This window comes from Centropristis striata, chromosome 3 (assembly GCF_030273125.1).
Source record: "Centropristis striata isolate RG_2023a ecotype Rhode Island chromosome 3, C.striata_1.0, whole genome shotgun sequence".
Lineage (NCBI taxonomy): Eukaryota > Metazoa > Chordata > Actinopteri > Perciformes > Serranidae > Centropristis > Centropristis striata.
Genome location: NC_081519.1, coordinates 26,198,968 through 26,216,848, shown reverse-complemented (window position 1 = coordinate 26,216,848; position 17,881 = coordinate 26,198,968). Strand labels below are relative to the sequence as shown.

At 39.2% G+C, this 17,881-nt stretch overlaps 1 protein-coding gene and 1 non-coding gene across 2 annotated transcripts; both read right to left on the bottom strand.

Moving 5' to 3' along the window:
- Window positions 1-8,242: 8,242 nt before the first annotated feature.
- Window positions 8,243-8,430, bottom strand: LOC131969209 (U2 spliceosomal RNA). The gene has a single exon (XR_009394095.1). It is a non-coding gene; the product is annotated as a U2 spliceosomal RNA (small nuclear RNA).
- A 2,380-nt stretch (window positions 8,431-10,810) lies between these two features.
- Window positions 10,811-17,463, bottom strand: arfrp1 (ADP-ribosylation factor related protein 1). The gene is made up of 7 exons (XM_059328621.1): window positions 17,076-17,463; window positions 14,632-14,719; window positions 14,270-14,352; window positions 13,431-13,512; window positions 13,210-13,280; window positions 12,993-13,093; window positions 10,811-11,976 (listed from the first exon to the last, which is right to left on the bottom strand). Exons 1-7 carry the CDS (start codon window positions 17,166-17,168, stop codon window positions 11,889-11,891), a joined length of 606 nt encoding a protein of 201 aa, XP_059184604.1. The 5' UTR covers window positions 17,169-17,463; the 3' UTR covers window positions 10,811-11,888.
- Between the last annotated feature and the right edge of the window lie 418 nt (window positions 17,464-17,881).

The window sequence follows — 17,881 nt, the reverse complement described above, 5'->3', positions numbered from 1 at the left end:
CATCTATGGACCCTCAAGACAAAAAGTTATTGAAATAATTTTGATTATCCAAAGAATACTCAAGTTATTAAATAACAACTTCCTGCAGGTGGCGCTATTTTCAACACAAAACACAAAGTGTTGCATATCTCCACATTGGTGTGTCTGAATGACATGACACTCAGGTTACTACTTCCCCATGAGCCCCTGAGGCTCTCTGCAAAATTTTGGGTGATGACCACTAGGTGGCGCTCTTTAAATTGAAGTATTTCGTATCTCAACATCCCTTTGTCGGATTAACACCAAACTTGGTATTATTATTGTCAATGCCCTCTTGAGAATAACCCTTGAAGGTTTTATTGATCGGCCTCTAGGTGGCGCTCTGGCGGCAGTTTAATCTTATAAATGCCACTGTGCCCAGACCATAAGACTTAAGGCAATGAAATTCATAGGGGTGGTATAGACTGGCCCCTGTAACGCACAAACCCCGACGGCAGCATGCCCCGACACGCGTGTACTGCGAGGGCCCGTTCAGTACTGCGCGCAGTCCTAGTTAAAAATGTTACTGCATGCTTCAGAAAATGGTCAGTAAATAAATTTTGCCCCAAATTGGCTCCATTTATGACAAAGAGATATATGACTGTAGGTCTCTCAGCTGCAAGTGTTTGATATCTGCTGAGATCTAAAAACACTCCTACAAACACACCCACACAAGGTTTAAAATACAAAAATATTTGTGTCATAGTTTAGAGATCTCTTACACACACACACACACACACACACACACACACACACACATATTTACGAATGTACATACCGCACACACCCACACACAATCAGCTGGCTACTAACAGAAATATACCCAATATTTACTTCAGCTGGCAGATTAATTTCATTTGCTTTCAAGTACACACACACGCAAACACACACACACACACACACACACACGGCAGGCAGAGATAAGGAGGAAGGGACAAGTGTGTCCTGTGTATCTGGAGGCCTCTGCTCCTCCACTCCCTCATCACACACTCACAAACAGCTGTGTTGTGCATTTGTGTGTGTTACTTCATGCAGCATGGTGGCTCCAACCTGAGTGACACTTCATGCATTTCATGTTTCAAAAGTATGTTAAGAGGGCTATCAAAAAGTGTGTGTGTGTGTGTGTGTGTGTGTGTGTGTGTGTGTGTGAAAAATAAACTCCTATAAAGGAAATAACCACATAACAAAAAAGCATATATAAGCGATTATCTCATATAAAATGCCAATAAAAGAAAAAAATCTTGAATTTACCAATGAAACCAAACAAGGGCAATACAAAAATGCACTTACAATATTAACACAAAACACCATTAAATAGTGATATAAAAGGGAAATATGAAGTGAAGTGAAAACAGAAAAAGCAAACATTTAGTGTGGAATGATTTAAAAGGAATAGATCAAAAATAAAACAACAAGAGCTGTAACATTAACAAGGTTGGTTTTGTTTTGATTCCTCTCTCGACTTTTATCTTGACCTCACAACAAATTGTGAACATGTGTGAGATTATATTTTTTCTGAGATCTGAAGTGAGTTTTTCTGTTCCTTGATGTGAACTGAGATGAACTGAGCAGAGAGCTCCTCTACTGCTGCAGCATGACGCCCCCTGCTGGTAACATGCATTGCTGCCACTAAATTAAGAACATCTTGCCCTTTTTACATCAAGTTTTCCACCTCAAGGACTTTAGTTTGAACATCACATGCACACATGAATTTACATTGTGTCATCACAGTATCTTCTAGTGCAGTGGCTGGCAAAAGAGGCATTGTTGGCCAAAAAAAGAGAAAAAAAAGGTTTTTTCAAACAAAATTTGGTCACAAACCATTGATTCCTGCAGCACTCCAAAGTTGTATGTCTTAGCTTTTAACCGTTAAAAAAGTATCAAAGTTCTCACCAGGATGCTGCATGTGCTACCAGAACACATACCGCTCAGAAGTTTCTTTTTTTTTTTTGGCGAATAATGTTCATCAAATTTCAGCGTCAAACTTTTATATATCGTCATTGTCGCTGTACACAAAGGTGTTGCATACCTCGCTTCAAAACATGAAAAGATACGTGGCTATGTTGAACATTAACTTTTAATGTGTCCGTGCAGCAGGTAAACCACACGTACAGCCAGCACTGTCTTCTTCTACAACCCACTTGTATTGTCTAGCATTGACAAAATATGTAGCTCACAGGTCAAAACATTAACTTGGTGCCGCCTAGTGGCTTAGCATATTAACTACTATCACTACAGTAAGTTTCTATATGAAAAAGCAAAAGGTGCTCTAATTACAACTAGAATATCAACCATTTAAGACATAGATCGATCCATCCAACTAATTTCTTCTATGAGTTACAGAGCACAACGTGATGCACCTGAGGCTTGCAAATGGAACTATAACAATTGATTCATCAGAGATGAGGAAGCTAACCATAGACTTTTACACCAACCTATTTAGTGCAGATAGCTGTGATCCTTAATGTGTGACTGAAGGACTGGGGTGACTGTCTCAGCTGGGTGAAGCACAGTCAGCTTGACTGGAGTCCACCATCTTCTTGGATAAGATGTCCTTAATTAGTGAAGGGACAACGAAGCTTTGTGAACCATTTGCTTTATTTAAGGAGCCCACTAGATGGCGCTCTCTGTTCAACAAAGGGCTGAAAACACACTGAATTACCATTGCTAAAGCCTTTTTTTAAGCCAAGACCGCCATCTAGTGGGGTCAAAAAACAAAACAAATGGTTCACAAAGCTTTGTTGTCCCTTCACTATCCTTAACGGTTCAGCAGCTCAGCCAAGGTTGGGCTTCTTGGATTGATGGACTTCTTACAGAGTTCTATTAAAGGTTTTGGACTCTTGGACGTTGCCATTGAGCTGCACGAGGGCAGGCCTGACGTTGATCCCAAAGAAAGAGGATCTGGGACTACTAAAAATTTGGAGACCGGGGGCCGTTGCACAAAAGTAGGATTAAGACATCCAGGATAAGTGACTGAGCTGGGCTCAATGAATCCAAAACAAGAGCGTCCAGGCTTAGTTGGTTGCACAAAGACCAAGCCAGAATGAGAAGACATGTGCTGCATCCCAAAGCCCTTAAGTTTCGCCTCCTCTATCCTCTATCCTCGCTTGAACCGGAAGTTCTTTCGCGGGCGCCATCTTTAAGACCGTCCCAAAGCCCTTATTTGTGATCGGAGGATAGAGGATAGAGGATAGAGGAGGCATATCGGAGGAGGCACAAGCGAGGATACACGAGAGAATCCTATGCGGAAGTCTTTTAGCGGTGGCCCCGCCCCCTGACTCGTTGAATAGACGCAGCAGCTGATCGGACTGATCTTAAACATCGCAACATCGCTGTAGTTTGATACCGGAGTGAAGACAGATCACAGATTAAACTAAAGTGTGTCACCACAAGTTTTATATTTTATTTATATGATTCACCATGTAATTAAAATCTGTTTTATTGTGACTCTGAACAACAAAAACACCACAAACATATTTCTACATTTATAATAAATTAAGAGAAACATCGCTCTAGAAGTTATTTTCCTTTTTCCTTTTTTTCCTTTTCGTGATCTGTTTTTTCCACCGTACAGATTTATTATGGATATTATTAAAGTAAAAAAAAAAAAAAAAACAGTAGAGTCTGAGAGTCTGTCTGTCAGCAAGAAACACTTTTACATTGTTTGTCATTTTCATCAGTCCCACGCGAGGCTGATCATTACTGGGTGACATAATTTACATTTTACCTTCATCATCTAACCTAATAAAATATTGGCCGGTGTTCAGCGGACACAATCATGCTCTGGTATATTAAATAATTAATTTATCACCAGGATCGTCTACTACGACGGCGTATTAGGGCAATATACGAAATAAATAAATAAATAGGAACCCAGGGGAGAGGGACCCAGCCACCATGGCATGATTAAAAACAGATAACATGAGGTGATGTTACGACATCATCACATTTCATTCCTTTCTACCTGCGGGATGTCTCTTCTTCTCCATCACTCGCTCTGTTTAAGGTGTTTTATCAGAGTGATCCGACTGACGCTCCTCCTCCTCGCGTTCACACGGAGCGCTGTCTCTCTTTCAGACCTCCTCTGCTTCTTGTTGACAGTTACAGTGTAACGTCCGTCTAAACTTTTTTCACAGCAGCAGGTTTATTGTTCCCAGCCTTCATTCCTCACGGTCATCCTCATGTGATGCGTCTTTACGCTGCCATGGAGCCGGGTTTATGGAATCTTTATTCATCTTTTTGAAGTGTGTGTGTGTGTGTGTGTGTGTGTGTGTGTGTGTGTCTGTGTGTGTATGTGTGTGGCACCGGACGGACCCAGTGAGGCATGGACCAGTATTACCCCCCTCCCCCGGGTCCGTATTTTTTTTCATACTTGGCCCTAATAGTTGTCCTAATACAGCAGCAAATAATAATTAATAAATTATATAAAGACATTCCCGTGCCCCTGAGCTGGACACAGTTCACCGTATAAATACACAATGGAGGTTGTTATTCATGTGCAGGTGTTTGTTAAACAGAGAAAACACTTATTATTATTATTATTATTATTATTATTATTATTATCATCAGTGCATGTCTCCAGCTGTTAAAGCGACTGACAGCTGATCCAGCTGTGATCCGCTGCCGCCGTCATTAGAAACGGACGTCGCTTCACGTGACGCTCCGGACGGAAGGACGTCCCATTTGTCTTAAATCGTTTCTCCTCTCCTCGCTTCCCTCACTTGCGTCTCTCCATGCATCCCCGGTGGGCGGGACTAAGACGCAAGTGAACGGCGCAAGTGAGGGATGCAGGGATGCGAAATAGACGACATGGGACGCACCCCTGGATAGGTGCGCGCTCGCGGCTCCCTCAGATAGACCCCGCCACCGATCACAGATTCACTGATTCACCATGGCGAGTAGAGCGGCTTACTTTTCCCCGTCGGAGGGAGAAATCCGGATGGAGGCATACGAGGAGGTAAAACACATAATTATAAAGAAAGGCAACACCGCCACAGTGATAAAGCAAGGGTTATCTTGGCTTCAGCTAATGACAACTCCTTTCAGCGTGGAAAAATTATTACTTTTCATAGAAGACGTACATCACTGGATCTATTGGTTTTGTAATGTCTTACATTACCGAGCTTCTGAAAGTGACACAATCACAGCGACTACAGTGTACCAGAGATATTCTAAAAATGATAATCTGAATACTTTTGATTTTGTATATGACATCATATAACTTTCTATTTGATTAATGAGAACATGAAAATGGCAAATAGTGCTGAACAGAGGATAGATATCTAACTTCAAACACCTTTTTGCACACATCACACACTTAAATGCATCTGTGCATGAAAACATCACGTGTGAGATCATATCCCATGCAAACACTTATTCACTTCTATAGTCAGAAAGACTTAAATGAGAATGAAATAAAGTGTGCATGTAACAGCATCTCCTGAGGCTCAGTGTCAGTGAATCCTCTTTTCACACTCACCTGATTCTAAAAAACTCAACACTAATCTGCTCCTGAAACAAACATCTACTGCCAGCTGCTCCTAAACGTCAGGACAACCACTCAAAACACAAACTTCTTTTAAACTAAGTTCTATTTCAACACTAAAAGACAAGACTCTGGAAAATACCCCTCGGAGTAATTGTATCTTCATATAAAAAAAATACATGTTTTAATAATTACATCAACTGCTGCTCAGGTCTTTTAAACATAGAGAAAACCAAAGGCACAACAATATTCCGAATTCTGTAATATTGTAATTTTTGTAACACTTAAGATTAGGGAACACATATTCAACATTAATTAGTTGCTTATTAGCCTGCAAATAACTAACATATTGGCTCTTAATTAGTCACAATTGAGTAGTTATATGCTTTACTTTGTATGGACTTTATAAGTCTAAGGACAGAGGATGTCGTACCATGTACAGTCTGTGAAGCCCTTTGAGGCAAATTTGTGATTTTGGGCAATATAAATAAAATTGATTTGATTTGATAAGTCTCTACATAGCGGTGAATATATATATGTATATATATATATATATATATATATATATATATATATATATATATATATATATATATATATATATATATATATACTTTGTTGAGTAATGATTGACATCACAGTCTACCAATCCTCATCCAATCATCCAAAAGGAGCCACCAGTCACGTCAAAGGTCTGGAGAAGGTGGCTATTTGCCGTTTCCATGGTTTCATTCACCTGGCTAATGATAGTAATAACAACTTTAATTTATATAGCGCCTTTCAAAGGACCCACGGTCGCTCACTGACTTCATTGGATTTCTTTTTGGGATAAATACATTTTCTCTTTTCTTATATTTAGTGTGTATGTGTCTTATCTCCTTCTCTGGCCACAGAAGACTCTGTGACATCAAAGAGGAGTTCTATAGGATTGCAGGTGAGAAAATCTACAAATGACAGGACAACTGTTACCAGTCATAGTAGGATACTCATTACTTTGTGTTACAGGTTTCCCCAATGTCATTGTTGCACTGGACTGCACACACCTCAGTATAAAATCCCCTCCAGGTGCCCATGAGGTGGATTTTGTGAATAGGAAATCATTCCACCGCATTAATGTTCAGGTGAACATAACTTTTTGATATTGTCAATTGATGAACACTGTACATTGATTGGTTTAATATTCCTCATCTTATGATTTCAGATGGTCTGCTATGCTGACTGTCTGATCAACAATGTTGTGTCAAAATGGCCTCAGTCCAGGACTCCAGAGTCTTTGGGACCTCTGAAATCTGTCAGCGCCGATCACAAGGTGAGCCACACAACCATTAATAACCACTTTTTACATCATGGCTTTGTCAAGAATGTCACTCTGTTTGAGGTTGTAATGATGAGATTTTGTGTTGACAGGTGAATTCTCTGGTGTGTTGCTAGGAGGCAGGGGGTCTGCCTGCCAGCCTTTTCTCCTGACACCATTCACAGACCCCCAGGACGCTCAGCAGGCCTACAACCATGCCCATGCCAGGACCAGGGCCAGGACCAGAGTTGAAACGACCTTTGGCTTCCTGAAGGCACGCTTTCAGTGTCTTCACTGTCCTCCACAATGTGGCCTGCCTGAGGAAGGAGAGGGCCCCCAGAAGGCCACCAGCCATGGACTGGGACAATCCTGCAATCTTCCCTGATGATGACAGTGGTCGGCCAGTGAGGGACCAATATGTATTAAATTATTTTAGTTAATATGCATGCTTTAAATTTAAGTTAAATATGTCCTGCAGTGTCAGAGGAATTTGTGTGTTTTTTTAATTTAAACTGATTTGGCCTCTTTTGATGATTGTGCTGTATGCTGTGTGTACACAAGCTTGCAGGGAGGCTACTGCATCATTCGTCTGTTCATTCCATGTGTATGGATTTGTCCTGCATTTATTTCAGTGTGCAGACATGCGGGGTGTATTATATTCAGACCTTTTGAATATGTATTTATCCTTGTGTTGTATAATATACTTTGATTCTGTGCTTTCTATCTTGTAGAGTCACTGGCTGTATCCCAATGTCAAGGAAGGATGCTCAAACGGCTGGATTTGAAGGACACTATGTCATCGACATCCGCCGAAGGACTGTCCCAATGTCGAGGATGCTCCGGAGGACAGAGTCCTTCTTTTGCCCAAATTCCAAGGATGCATGTGTGTATCCTCCGTGCGCTCCGACTACCCATAACGCATTGCGCACGCCGGTCTACCGGGAGATTTAAAAATAGCGAGCGTAGAAACAGCGACGCCGGCGGCGCAATATGTATTTAAAGAAGTATTATCAGTTTACACTGAATGTTGTCACATAACTTACAAAACGTGTTTTCAAAGTCAAGCAAAAACATATAGGCCTACATAAACAAATGCCAGAATATTAAGCTAAAGATAATAAACATCATCTTGATACATTGCCGGTTAAGTTAATTAATGCCGTCTCAGTCGCTAAAGTTATTGTTAATCAATTGATATACTCCGATGATGATGTAGCTACTATGTGCAACTATGCCATTCAGAAATGATTAACGCTATTATCCGTTATTGTTATTTATAAATAATTGTTACTGTACTGTACTGTAAAATAAAAAAATCACAGAACATATTTCCATGATGAATTATGCTCCGCTGCTTTTATGAAACTAAGTAGCGGCCAAATTCAGCCAGGATCAGCTAAATATTCAGGTTTAATCCATTTTGTGGCTTTTGCTTGCTAAATCATGGAGATTCAACCTTAAAGCATCATTTTTACAAATATGTGTCAGAGTGCTGATGCCAAAGACACATCCATGTCGTGAACTGATTTTGAAATTCGCAGCGCTGAATCTATTTATTTATGTATTTATTTTTATTAAACTGATAAGAACAGACACTACACTTGATCTTAGCCAAAAGGCTGAGAGCGGCGCTGCATTTAAGCAGGACTTCCAGTTACGCAATGACGCACAGCTGCACACTCCGAAGGCTGTCCCATTTGTGCGTTACACCATTGAAAGGAAGGACACTTGCCTCGCCTCCGGAGGACCCGACTCCGAAGGAAGGATCCTTGACATTGGGATACAGCCAATGTGATGCTGGCTGATGTGCCAAAAGATTAAGTATCTCCTATTCTGAAGTACAATTCCAGAAAAAAAATCCAGAAAAAAGCTCCACGGCCCTCATTTTAACAACTCTCCTCCTCTAAAACAAGTTAAATTAGTAATCTTGTCATTTTATATATAGCCTTATAGTCTATGGGAAACTGTAAATTATCTAATGATTGCAACATCATCTAAAATAATCAATTATCCAAAATGATTGAAATTAATTATCACAAACGTTTAAATAATGACAGTGGGTCTAGTTCTATGTGATAACAACGTGTAAAGGGCAGTGGAATAACTATTGGCGTCCGTTTGTGGTGACTGCTGACTGAGATAAGGGATGAGATTAAATAGATCCTGGAATTTAGCCTGGTCTGGGGCAGGCTAGCTCCACATAATGAATCTCCATGGTAACTTATACCATAACATATCCTACTGCCCCCTATCCTGCTTTTGTGCAACCAGATCACGGATAAGTTGAGCCAAGATAACCAACATACAGTATCCCGGCTTAATCCCTTATTCTAGTTTTGTGCAACAGGCACGTTTCATTGTTGTGCATAGGTAACAAAATATTACATAAGTATCTTTCAAATTGATGTACACATTGATGTCCCATTAATGAATGTTACTGGCTTGTATCTTCCTGGAGTGCTTGCACTTTCTTGTGTTCTCTCTTTCACAGGATGTAGAGCTGTGGTACTGCTCAGCACTCACCCCTGCTGGTGCCTTCGCCATGGATCTTGTTTGGCCATAGATGGGAGGGGCCAGGTATATTATGTCCCCCGACACACTAGGCCTATGGTGGCATAATTAGGGACATAACTTAGCCTAACTATAGGCTTTGTCAAAGAGGAATGTTTTAAGTTTACTCTTAAATAAAGAGAGGGTCTCTGACTCCCGTACTGAGACTGGGAGATGATTCCACAGAAGAGGAGCTTGATAACTGAAGGCTCTGGCTCCCAATCTACTTTTAAGTAACCGAGCGTCTCTTTGTAAGAGAGAAGAAGGATTTTAAATTAAGTTCTGGATTTTACAGGGAGCCAGTGCAGCGAAGTTAGAACAGGAGAATTATGATCTCTTTTCTTGGTTCTTGTCAGTACACGAGCCGCAGCATTCTGGACCAACTGAAGAGTTTTAAGTGATTTATTGGAGCGGCCTGACAGTAAGGAATTATAGTAATCTAACCTTGAAGTAACAAAAGCATGATGTAATTTTTCTGCATCCTTTTGGGACAGGATGTGTCTAATTTTTGCAATGTTACATAGGTGAAAAAAGTCAGTCCTTGTTTTATATGGGAGCTAATTGACATTATTAAATATTAAGATGATCTCACCAAAAAAGACTCAAGCTCACATTTTTTGGATTTGAACAGCTGCCACAGGAAAATTTGTGATGTCTGTCTGTCTCGGTGAATGCTTCCCTGTTCTGTGGGGGCAGTGCACAGATAAGAGATTTCAAACAAAAATTCATTTTTTTTCTTTTACGAAAAAAAAACTGTTTTATTTGTAATTTGTCACTGTACAAGGGGCATATATTTTTGGTTTCTGACAATACCAGTAGTGTAATTTCATCTATGTGGGCAAAGAAAATTGTATCACTTCAATTTCAACTCTGAACTTGTTTGTTATTCAATTTACAGAGTGCTGAGGCTACAGGACAACCGGCTACTGAGTTTCGACAGTTTGTTATTTTTGTCTAATTTTGGAATAAACACAACAATGGGGCGGCTGGGGCTCAGTTGGTAGATCGGTCACATACCGATAGGATGTTGTTGGTTCGATCCCTGGGCGTGGCAGCCTACATATCAAAGTATCCTTGGGCAAGATACTAAACCCCAAATAGCTCCCAATGCTGCGTTCATTGGTGTGTGAATGAATTCCCAATGGTTGTAGGATAGCCTCTGCAACCAGTACGAGTGTGTGTGAACAGGTGAATAAGCGCAGTCTGGTGTGTAAAGAGCTTTGGATAACAGTGCTCTCTCTATTTATATGCAGTCCATTTACAACACTGACTGTGCAGGACTCAGACAGTTACTCAATGGGAATCAGTACTAAAGTTAGCAAGCTAAGCTAACTAGCTTCCACTTTCTAAGTGAAATACAAAATATAGATAAAAATATGCAGCCCTCTGCAATTGTGGAAGATGCAAGATTTCAGCAGTGACCAGCGCAATGATACCCCTCCCCCTGTCACTTCAGCAGCACAGTGATTCAGGAACTTTATGAACAGACATGACAGGGAATATCAATATGTGGCATTTTTGTACAACAATAATAAAGCTGTATTTTGCACAAATTACACATTAAAAAAAACAAAGATTTGACAATGAAAAGTAATTTAGTTCTGTATGTTCTTATTTAGAATTTTTTGAAGTTAAACAACTTTTCTGGCCAAATAATTACATGAAGGAAAAGTATATTGAAACTGTAAATGCAGCTCTCGGTACCAAAAAAATACTGAACCAAACCAAACTGCAAAACCCGATATGAAGTGAACTGTGAATTTTGTGAACTGTTGCACCCCAAATGAATACCATAGGTCCGTTCAAATATTAAATGTTGTAAAGGGCAGACAAACAATCACCAATAGTTCATACTCTATGTGGACTTGTTGAAAAAAGAAAAAAACAACATGTAACAATATCTGTAAGGACTATGAAAGTTGACAGTAGCTCACTATCTGCTGTCATTCAACAGCTGTCAAGGAATCCGTCCAATCAGAGGCCTGAAACGCAGATGCTGTTTCCAAAAATATCCTCCAGAAAGGTTTTTACTTTATAAAAAATGTGCAGCATGGCTGAAGCATCATTGTTGGTTGATATTCCTATAACACACAAAAGCTGAAGAGAATTCAAATGTGTGAGCCAAATATTCTTTAGTTAATCTTATACTGTGAACAAACCCCAAAATAATACAATTTGATATAAGAACTGATGTGTCCAAATGAAGCTTCTGTGCTCTTGTGAACACAGTGCAGGGTGTCAGTCAGTAAAGCTCCATGCAGGATTAGACAGTCCCCCCACTGAGACGACTGCTCACACATAAGGCAGAACAAATCACAGTACCAATCCCAAATAGTTTACCAAATCAGTCAGAAAGACATCATTCAAAGCACGTCTGAAGTTATGCTTAGTGATATACTGTCACACTGTCTTTAATGAACTCATAAAAGTCGAAATCCAAACTGTTCAAAGTCACAGCAGACACGAGGAGAGGAGAGGTATCAGCTCCAGGGTTTATATGGAATGTCCAGAGAAACTCACAGTCTAAATTAAGATGGATGTTTATGTGATGTCCTTCTGTCTGGGTGGCCTGTGAATGTTTCTGACCACACATTTCACCATCCACTCGATGCCTTCGTTCACTCCATCCCTGCATTAAAACAAATAAGTAATTTAGTAGCAGTTTAAATTCCTTGACCAACTACGTAGAATCTTAGCTCAAAGTGGCAGAACGGCCTCAGTGGACTGATAGGAGGATGTGCTGGTGGAAAAAAAGTAATTTCAGTTTACACTGGATATTTGTTATCACATAACTTGCAAAACATATGCATAAACAAATGCCAGAATATTTAGCTAAAAGATGTTAAAACTTCATCTTGATACATTGCCAGTTAAGTTAATTGATGCCGTCTCAGTTGCTAAAGTTATAATGGTTAATTCATTTATATGCGTCAGATGATGTACTATGTGCAAAGTATATGTATCTATGCCATTCAGAAAGTTATACATTTGTTTATTGTGTTAACAGGGACCGACAGTCCACGATTATCCTTTATTTTTATTAACAAATAACTGTTATTGTACTGTACTGTAAAATAAAAAATAAAATAAAAAATCACAGAACACATCTCCATGGTGAGTTCTGCTCCGCTGCTTTTATGAAACTAAGTAGTGGCCAAATTCAGGCGGGATCAGTGAAATATTCAGGCTTAATCCACTTTGTGGCTTTTACTTGCTAAATAGTGAAGATGCAACCTTAAAGCGTCTTCTTCCATTTCCACTATGTGGCAGAGTGCTGATGCCAAAGACACATCCATGTAGTGAACTGGTTTTTAAATTGCGGTGCTGAATTTAAGCAGGACGTCCAATTACGCAATGACGCACAGCTGCACACACTGAAGGCTGTTCCATTTGTCCGTTACACCAGTTAAAGGAAGGACTCTGGCCTCGTCTCTGAAGGACCCGTCTCTGAAGGAAGGATCCCACCAAGGAAGGATCCTTGACTTTAGGACACAGCCAATGACACTCAACACTCTTTAATCAGCTTCCACTTACAAATTTGAACATTATGAGTATCACAAAGAATTGCCCCTTACGGTCCATTGTCTTGGATTATATTTGATAGATGCATACAGTGAGTAGCATTATAAACAGTAGCAGTCATACCCTGTCAGAGCAGTACAAGGCTGGACTAAGCAATCTCTCTTGCCGATTTTTGGGGCAGAGTCACTGAAGGCTGTTTTAATGTCGGGCACTGACAAACAGTCCTGAAAACAGAGCAGAAACAAGACATGACTGAAGGCTGCAACAGGTAAAACCATAAAAAAATACACCTACATTAACCTAAACATCATGTCAGTGAGTTCAATAGATCATACCGTACCGGAACATCCTGCTTGTTGGCCAGCACAAGGAGTGGGACACCATCTAACGCCTCACTGCTGATCATTTTCTCTGTAGGAGCCAACACTTACATTATTGATTATACATTTAGCAGCCAATAAAGCATTTCATATTGAGACTTTATGTGATCTTGCACTAAAAATCTATATTGCCCGTCAACCAAAATGTCGTCACAAAAAAGAACAGACAGATAATACTCACCGAAGGCCTCCTTTGATTCTGACAGGCGCTCTTCATCAGTTGAATCAATCACATAGATGACTCCATGGGACTCAGCATAGTACTAAATGTAAACATGAAGGACACAAACAGGATATCAGAGCCAGTTCCTGGGCTGAAAAAACCAACATGTCATCAAAACAACAAAGATACCTTTTGTTAAAACCCCTGACCAAAGACTAGTTTGAGTTACAGCTTAGTATTATTAGGGGCACAGTCAGGTAAAGGTCAGAGGTGACAGGAGACTTGTATGCTCAGCTGTGTTAAGTAAACCAAGTTCCCACCGTGCTCCTGTCACACCTTCTAAACAAAGCTTGTGTAATTCACATCTTGTAGCTGGCTTCATTGTATATCAGTATCCTCAAGTCTATGATGATGAGTTGATGGTGACGATTGGTGAAACTTGAGGTTATCCCTCATTTCACACGTGGAAGCTGACAGCCTGCTCTCACCTGTTCAAATCTTGTAATAGGACATAATTCTCAAAATATTCAATGAGTTTTTGCTTTTAATACTTCTGCTTTGTTCTTGATATTGCTCAACCCATTTCTCCTCAACTGTGGCCTTAATACTCCATTGTAGGAAACTGTTGTAAAATGTGTTTTCTTTGTGAAAAACTGCTGATTGGTTCCAGGAGACTTTGGTTTGATCTGGTTTTGAGCAATTATACAGTAAAAAAGGTACAACAGGGAATTTGATAATACATACATGTGTTTACATATGTGAAGTTATTCTATCTTCAGTGGATGTTAGTCCACCATGTTGAGAATAAAGAGAGACTACAGCCCAGACAGGATGAAGTTGTTTTATTGTTAACTCACTTTGTCCCACAGAGACTGGAGCTCCTCTTGACCTCCCAGATCCCAGAACATTAGACGAGCCTTGCCCACACTGATTGTACCAACTGTGAAGGAAAATGAGACATGGATAAGACATGTAAGACTGTGAGTAGCCTGAAGAATGAGCCAGAGTGAGGAAGTGAAGCGGTATTTAAAAAAATGAGAAAATTGTGTAGCAAATGATCATTGCAGACAGCTACTGAAAATAAGTCAAACACCATAATTCAATTAACTTTCACAAGTACTTATTGTGATTGTGATCCACTCATGGTGGTCACTGTTTGGAGTAACAAGCCCATTATACATGATACAGTAACTGAAGACATACTTAAACATCCACTTACTGTTCAGTCCAACCGTGGTTGTGATCTTTGATAAATTCATTCCCTTATAGTTCTTACTGAACTTTGTTTTGGTTTGTTCCAGAAAGGTCTGCAAAGAAAGACAACAGGGAAATCAGCTGACATTTATATTCAATGGTTCACATGACATGGCATTGGCTAACAGTAGAGACCGGAGTTAAGATCTGTTTACAGGTGAGCCAGTTTCTTTTATCAATGCTGGCATGTTTCTGTTTTTTTCAAAAAGAAAAAAAATACAGCATTGACTTAGACTCCAGGTTTTCCTACTTTAGAAAAAAATAAAAAACAAACAAAAGCACAACAAATATTCTCTAAGATGACTCAACAGTTGATGCTGACCAAGGTGAAAGATAATGCTCGCCACAATGTGCAGCAACGTATTCTTTTTGAGATGGATTGTGTAAAATGTTACTGTGCAGTTTTCAAGAAAGTTAAAGTGAAAGTCTTGTCCAAAGTCAGCATTCATTGTAGCATTGGACAAGTCTTATTAAAACATTTCCTGAGGTTTTTTGTTGAAATTCACACAGGAACCTGTTCAGAATGCCATTGTCAATAATGTTATCAAATTTGAAGCCATTCCAATGTTAATATTTAGAGAAAATTTAAGAGAAAGTAATAATAGAGTCATAATACTTACAGGTGCATCTCAATACATTAGAAAATGATGGAAAAGTCAATATCCAGTAGTTCAAGTCAAATAGCCCCAACCAAGTATTGAGTCATATAGATGGACATATTTCTCAGAAGCCAACATTTCCATATTAAACATACTTTTAAAAATTGGTCTTTTCTAATATTCATTTTTTTGGGGACACTGAATTTTAGGTTTTCATTAAATGTAAGCCATAATCATTATTATTAGAGGAAATTAATTAAATAAATTAAGACATGAAATGTTCCATTCTGTGTGTAATGGATCTAGACAATGTGTTATTTCCACTTTTTGAATTCAATTACTGACACAAATAAATATTCTATGATATTCTAATTTATTGAGATGCACCTGTAGCATATCCCATATTCCAGTATTCAGTCCAATAACATTTGCATTTGCCTGGCATACACACTGAAATAGGTTTTTTTTGCCTCCACAGTTTGTGGCCCACTGAATATGCACAGACTCTTTATATAATATATATATTTGAGTGACGATGCAAACTCCAGTTCCGAAGATCCCAGAGCCAAGGAACCACACCAATGTCTACCACTGATTACTTTTACTTTTTTGGGGAGGTGGGGTAGTGCACTATAGGCCCCTGAGGCCTAAGCTTTTGTCCTTAATGGTATTTCCACCCTTGCATTACTTTTACTTTTATACTTTTAGTAGTTTTGAAACCAGTACTTTTACACTTTTACTTGAGTAAAAAGCCTGAGTTGATACTTCAACTTTTACAGAAGTATTTTAAACCAGAGTATCCCTTCTTCTGCAGGAGCAATGAATGTGAATACTTTTGACACCTCTGGTCAGCATGGGTTCCCTCCAGGACCAGGTCAATTGAAAATGCATCCTAACATTTGCAAGTGAATATTGCATAACACATAATCAGGTTTGAAAAAGTATTTTCTATAACTCTATTACCATCTCAAATACTCAAAGCGCTGTGCAACTGACTGAACAATTTGGGGTTGTTGGCTCCAAGAGAAGTATGACTATGATAAAGGAGCGTTAAGAGTTAAACATTTTAGTTGATGTTTGTGTGGTGACATTAAAAGGTAATGCAAGGTGTGATCCAAAAAAACAAAAAAAAAACAGGGCTAATTTAGTGTTCCGGGGTGAGGGTGGGGGGTACCTGGCAATCAATTAATCAATGTCAGTGTTATGCGATGGGAACTTTTTATTGTGGCCGATTTATGCGAATACACACTTCCAGCAAATTAATTTTGTCTACTTCTGAATACTATCCTTAGTTTCTTCTGTTCAGACAAGGGAAAGTAGGAGATGTTTTTTTACCTGACATGTTTCGACTGACAATTTCAGTCTTCTTCCGCAGTATTTCAAGACAATAACTCCAAATTATCTGATTTCAGCTTCTTCAATGTGAATATTTCTGGTTTCTTTGTTCCTATGACAATTAACTGAATATCTCTTTGGTTTGTGGACAAAACAAGAGATTTGAGGACGTCATCTTGTGGTTTGGGAAACACTGATTGATATTTTTCAACATTTTATTGACCAAACAACAAATCGATTAATTTATTTAAATAATCGACAGATTAATAGATAATTAAAATAATCTTTAGTTGCAGCCCTAATTCCAATATGAATATGACACAATAGCATGCTGTAGAAAAGAAATATAAATGTATAATCCGCCTTCAGCACCTGTAGAGCAACATGAGAAAACCCATTTGAGTGGAGGAGAAAAATAAAACACAAACATGGACTAAGAGCCACTATAATAAATTCAGATTATACTTGAACCTACCGTTTTCCCAGCGTTGTCCAGTCCCAGGATCAAAACACAGTATTCGTCCTTTTGGAACATGTACTTATATAATCCAGACAATAAAGTATACATCTTGAGAAATTACGATGTAAACAACAAGTACTTGCTAGTAGTGTTCAATATTAGCTTGACAACATAGCTTAGCCTACATAAGAGGCTAAACACAGCAGTACGCGCCCCTGTGGCTCCATTATCATCAAAGTGAATAAGCCGTCTATAATCAAGAGTGAACAGAAACTGTAGATAAATAAAATGAAGCCGGTAAAGTCGTAGTTTGCAGCTGTAGTCCTACTCTGAAGCAACCCGAAAGCTCGGATAGCAGTTACGCTACATGTAGTCTAACCGGAAGTAACTCAGGAGGAGTTCTGGGAAATCAAGTACGCAGTGGCGCGTTAGCTCTTTATGTTGTCCGTCTGTCCGTTCAAATAAAACATCATTTCCCAGAAAGCATGTCGGTGTTTCTGTCGGCTTCATGGAACGTCACCACGCTAAAGGTAAAATCAACCCTAAAATAGTTGTATTTCATTGTTTACCTGGCAGCTGCAGTATGTGAGCAGATCAGTGTTCTAACTGATGAAGCTGGTGAAGTTGGTCAAGGAAAAGGAATATTGTTAGTCAGCAGGATATCATTAAAAGTAAAAACCACCAGAAATATTCATCTTTATTGAAACTGACTTGAAGAAGGCCTGGACATTGCCTTATAAGTATTGTATTTCCAATCAAATGATAGAGGATCACATCAAAATTGTACACACTATATATCCAATAAATAAATAAATAATATT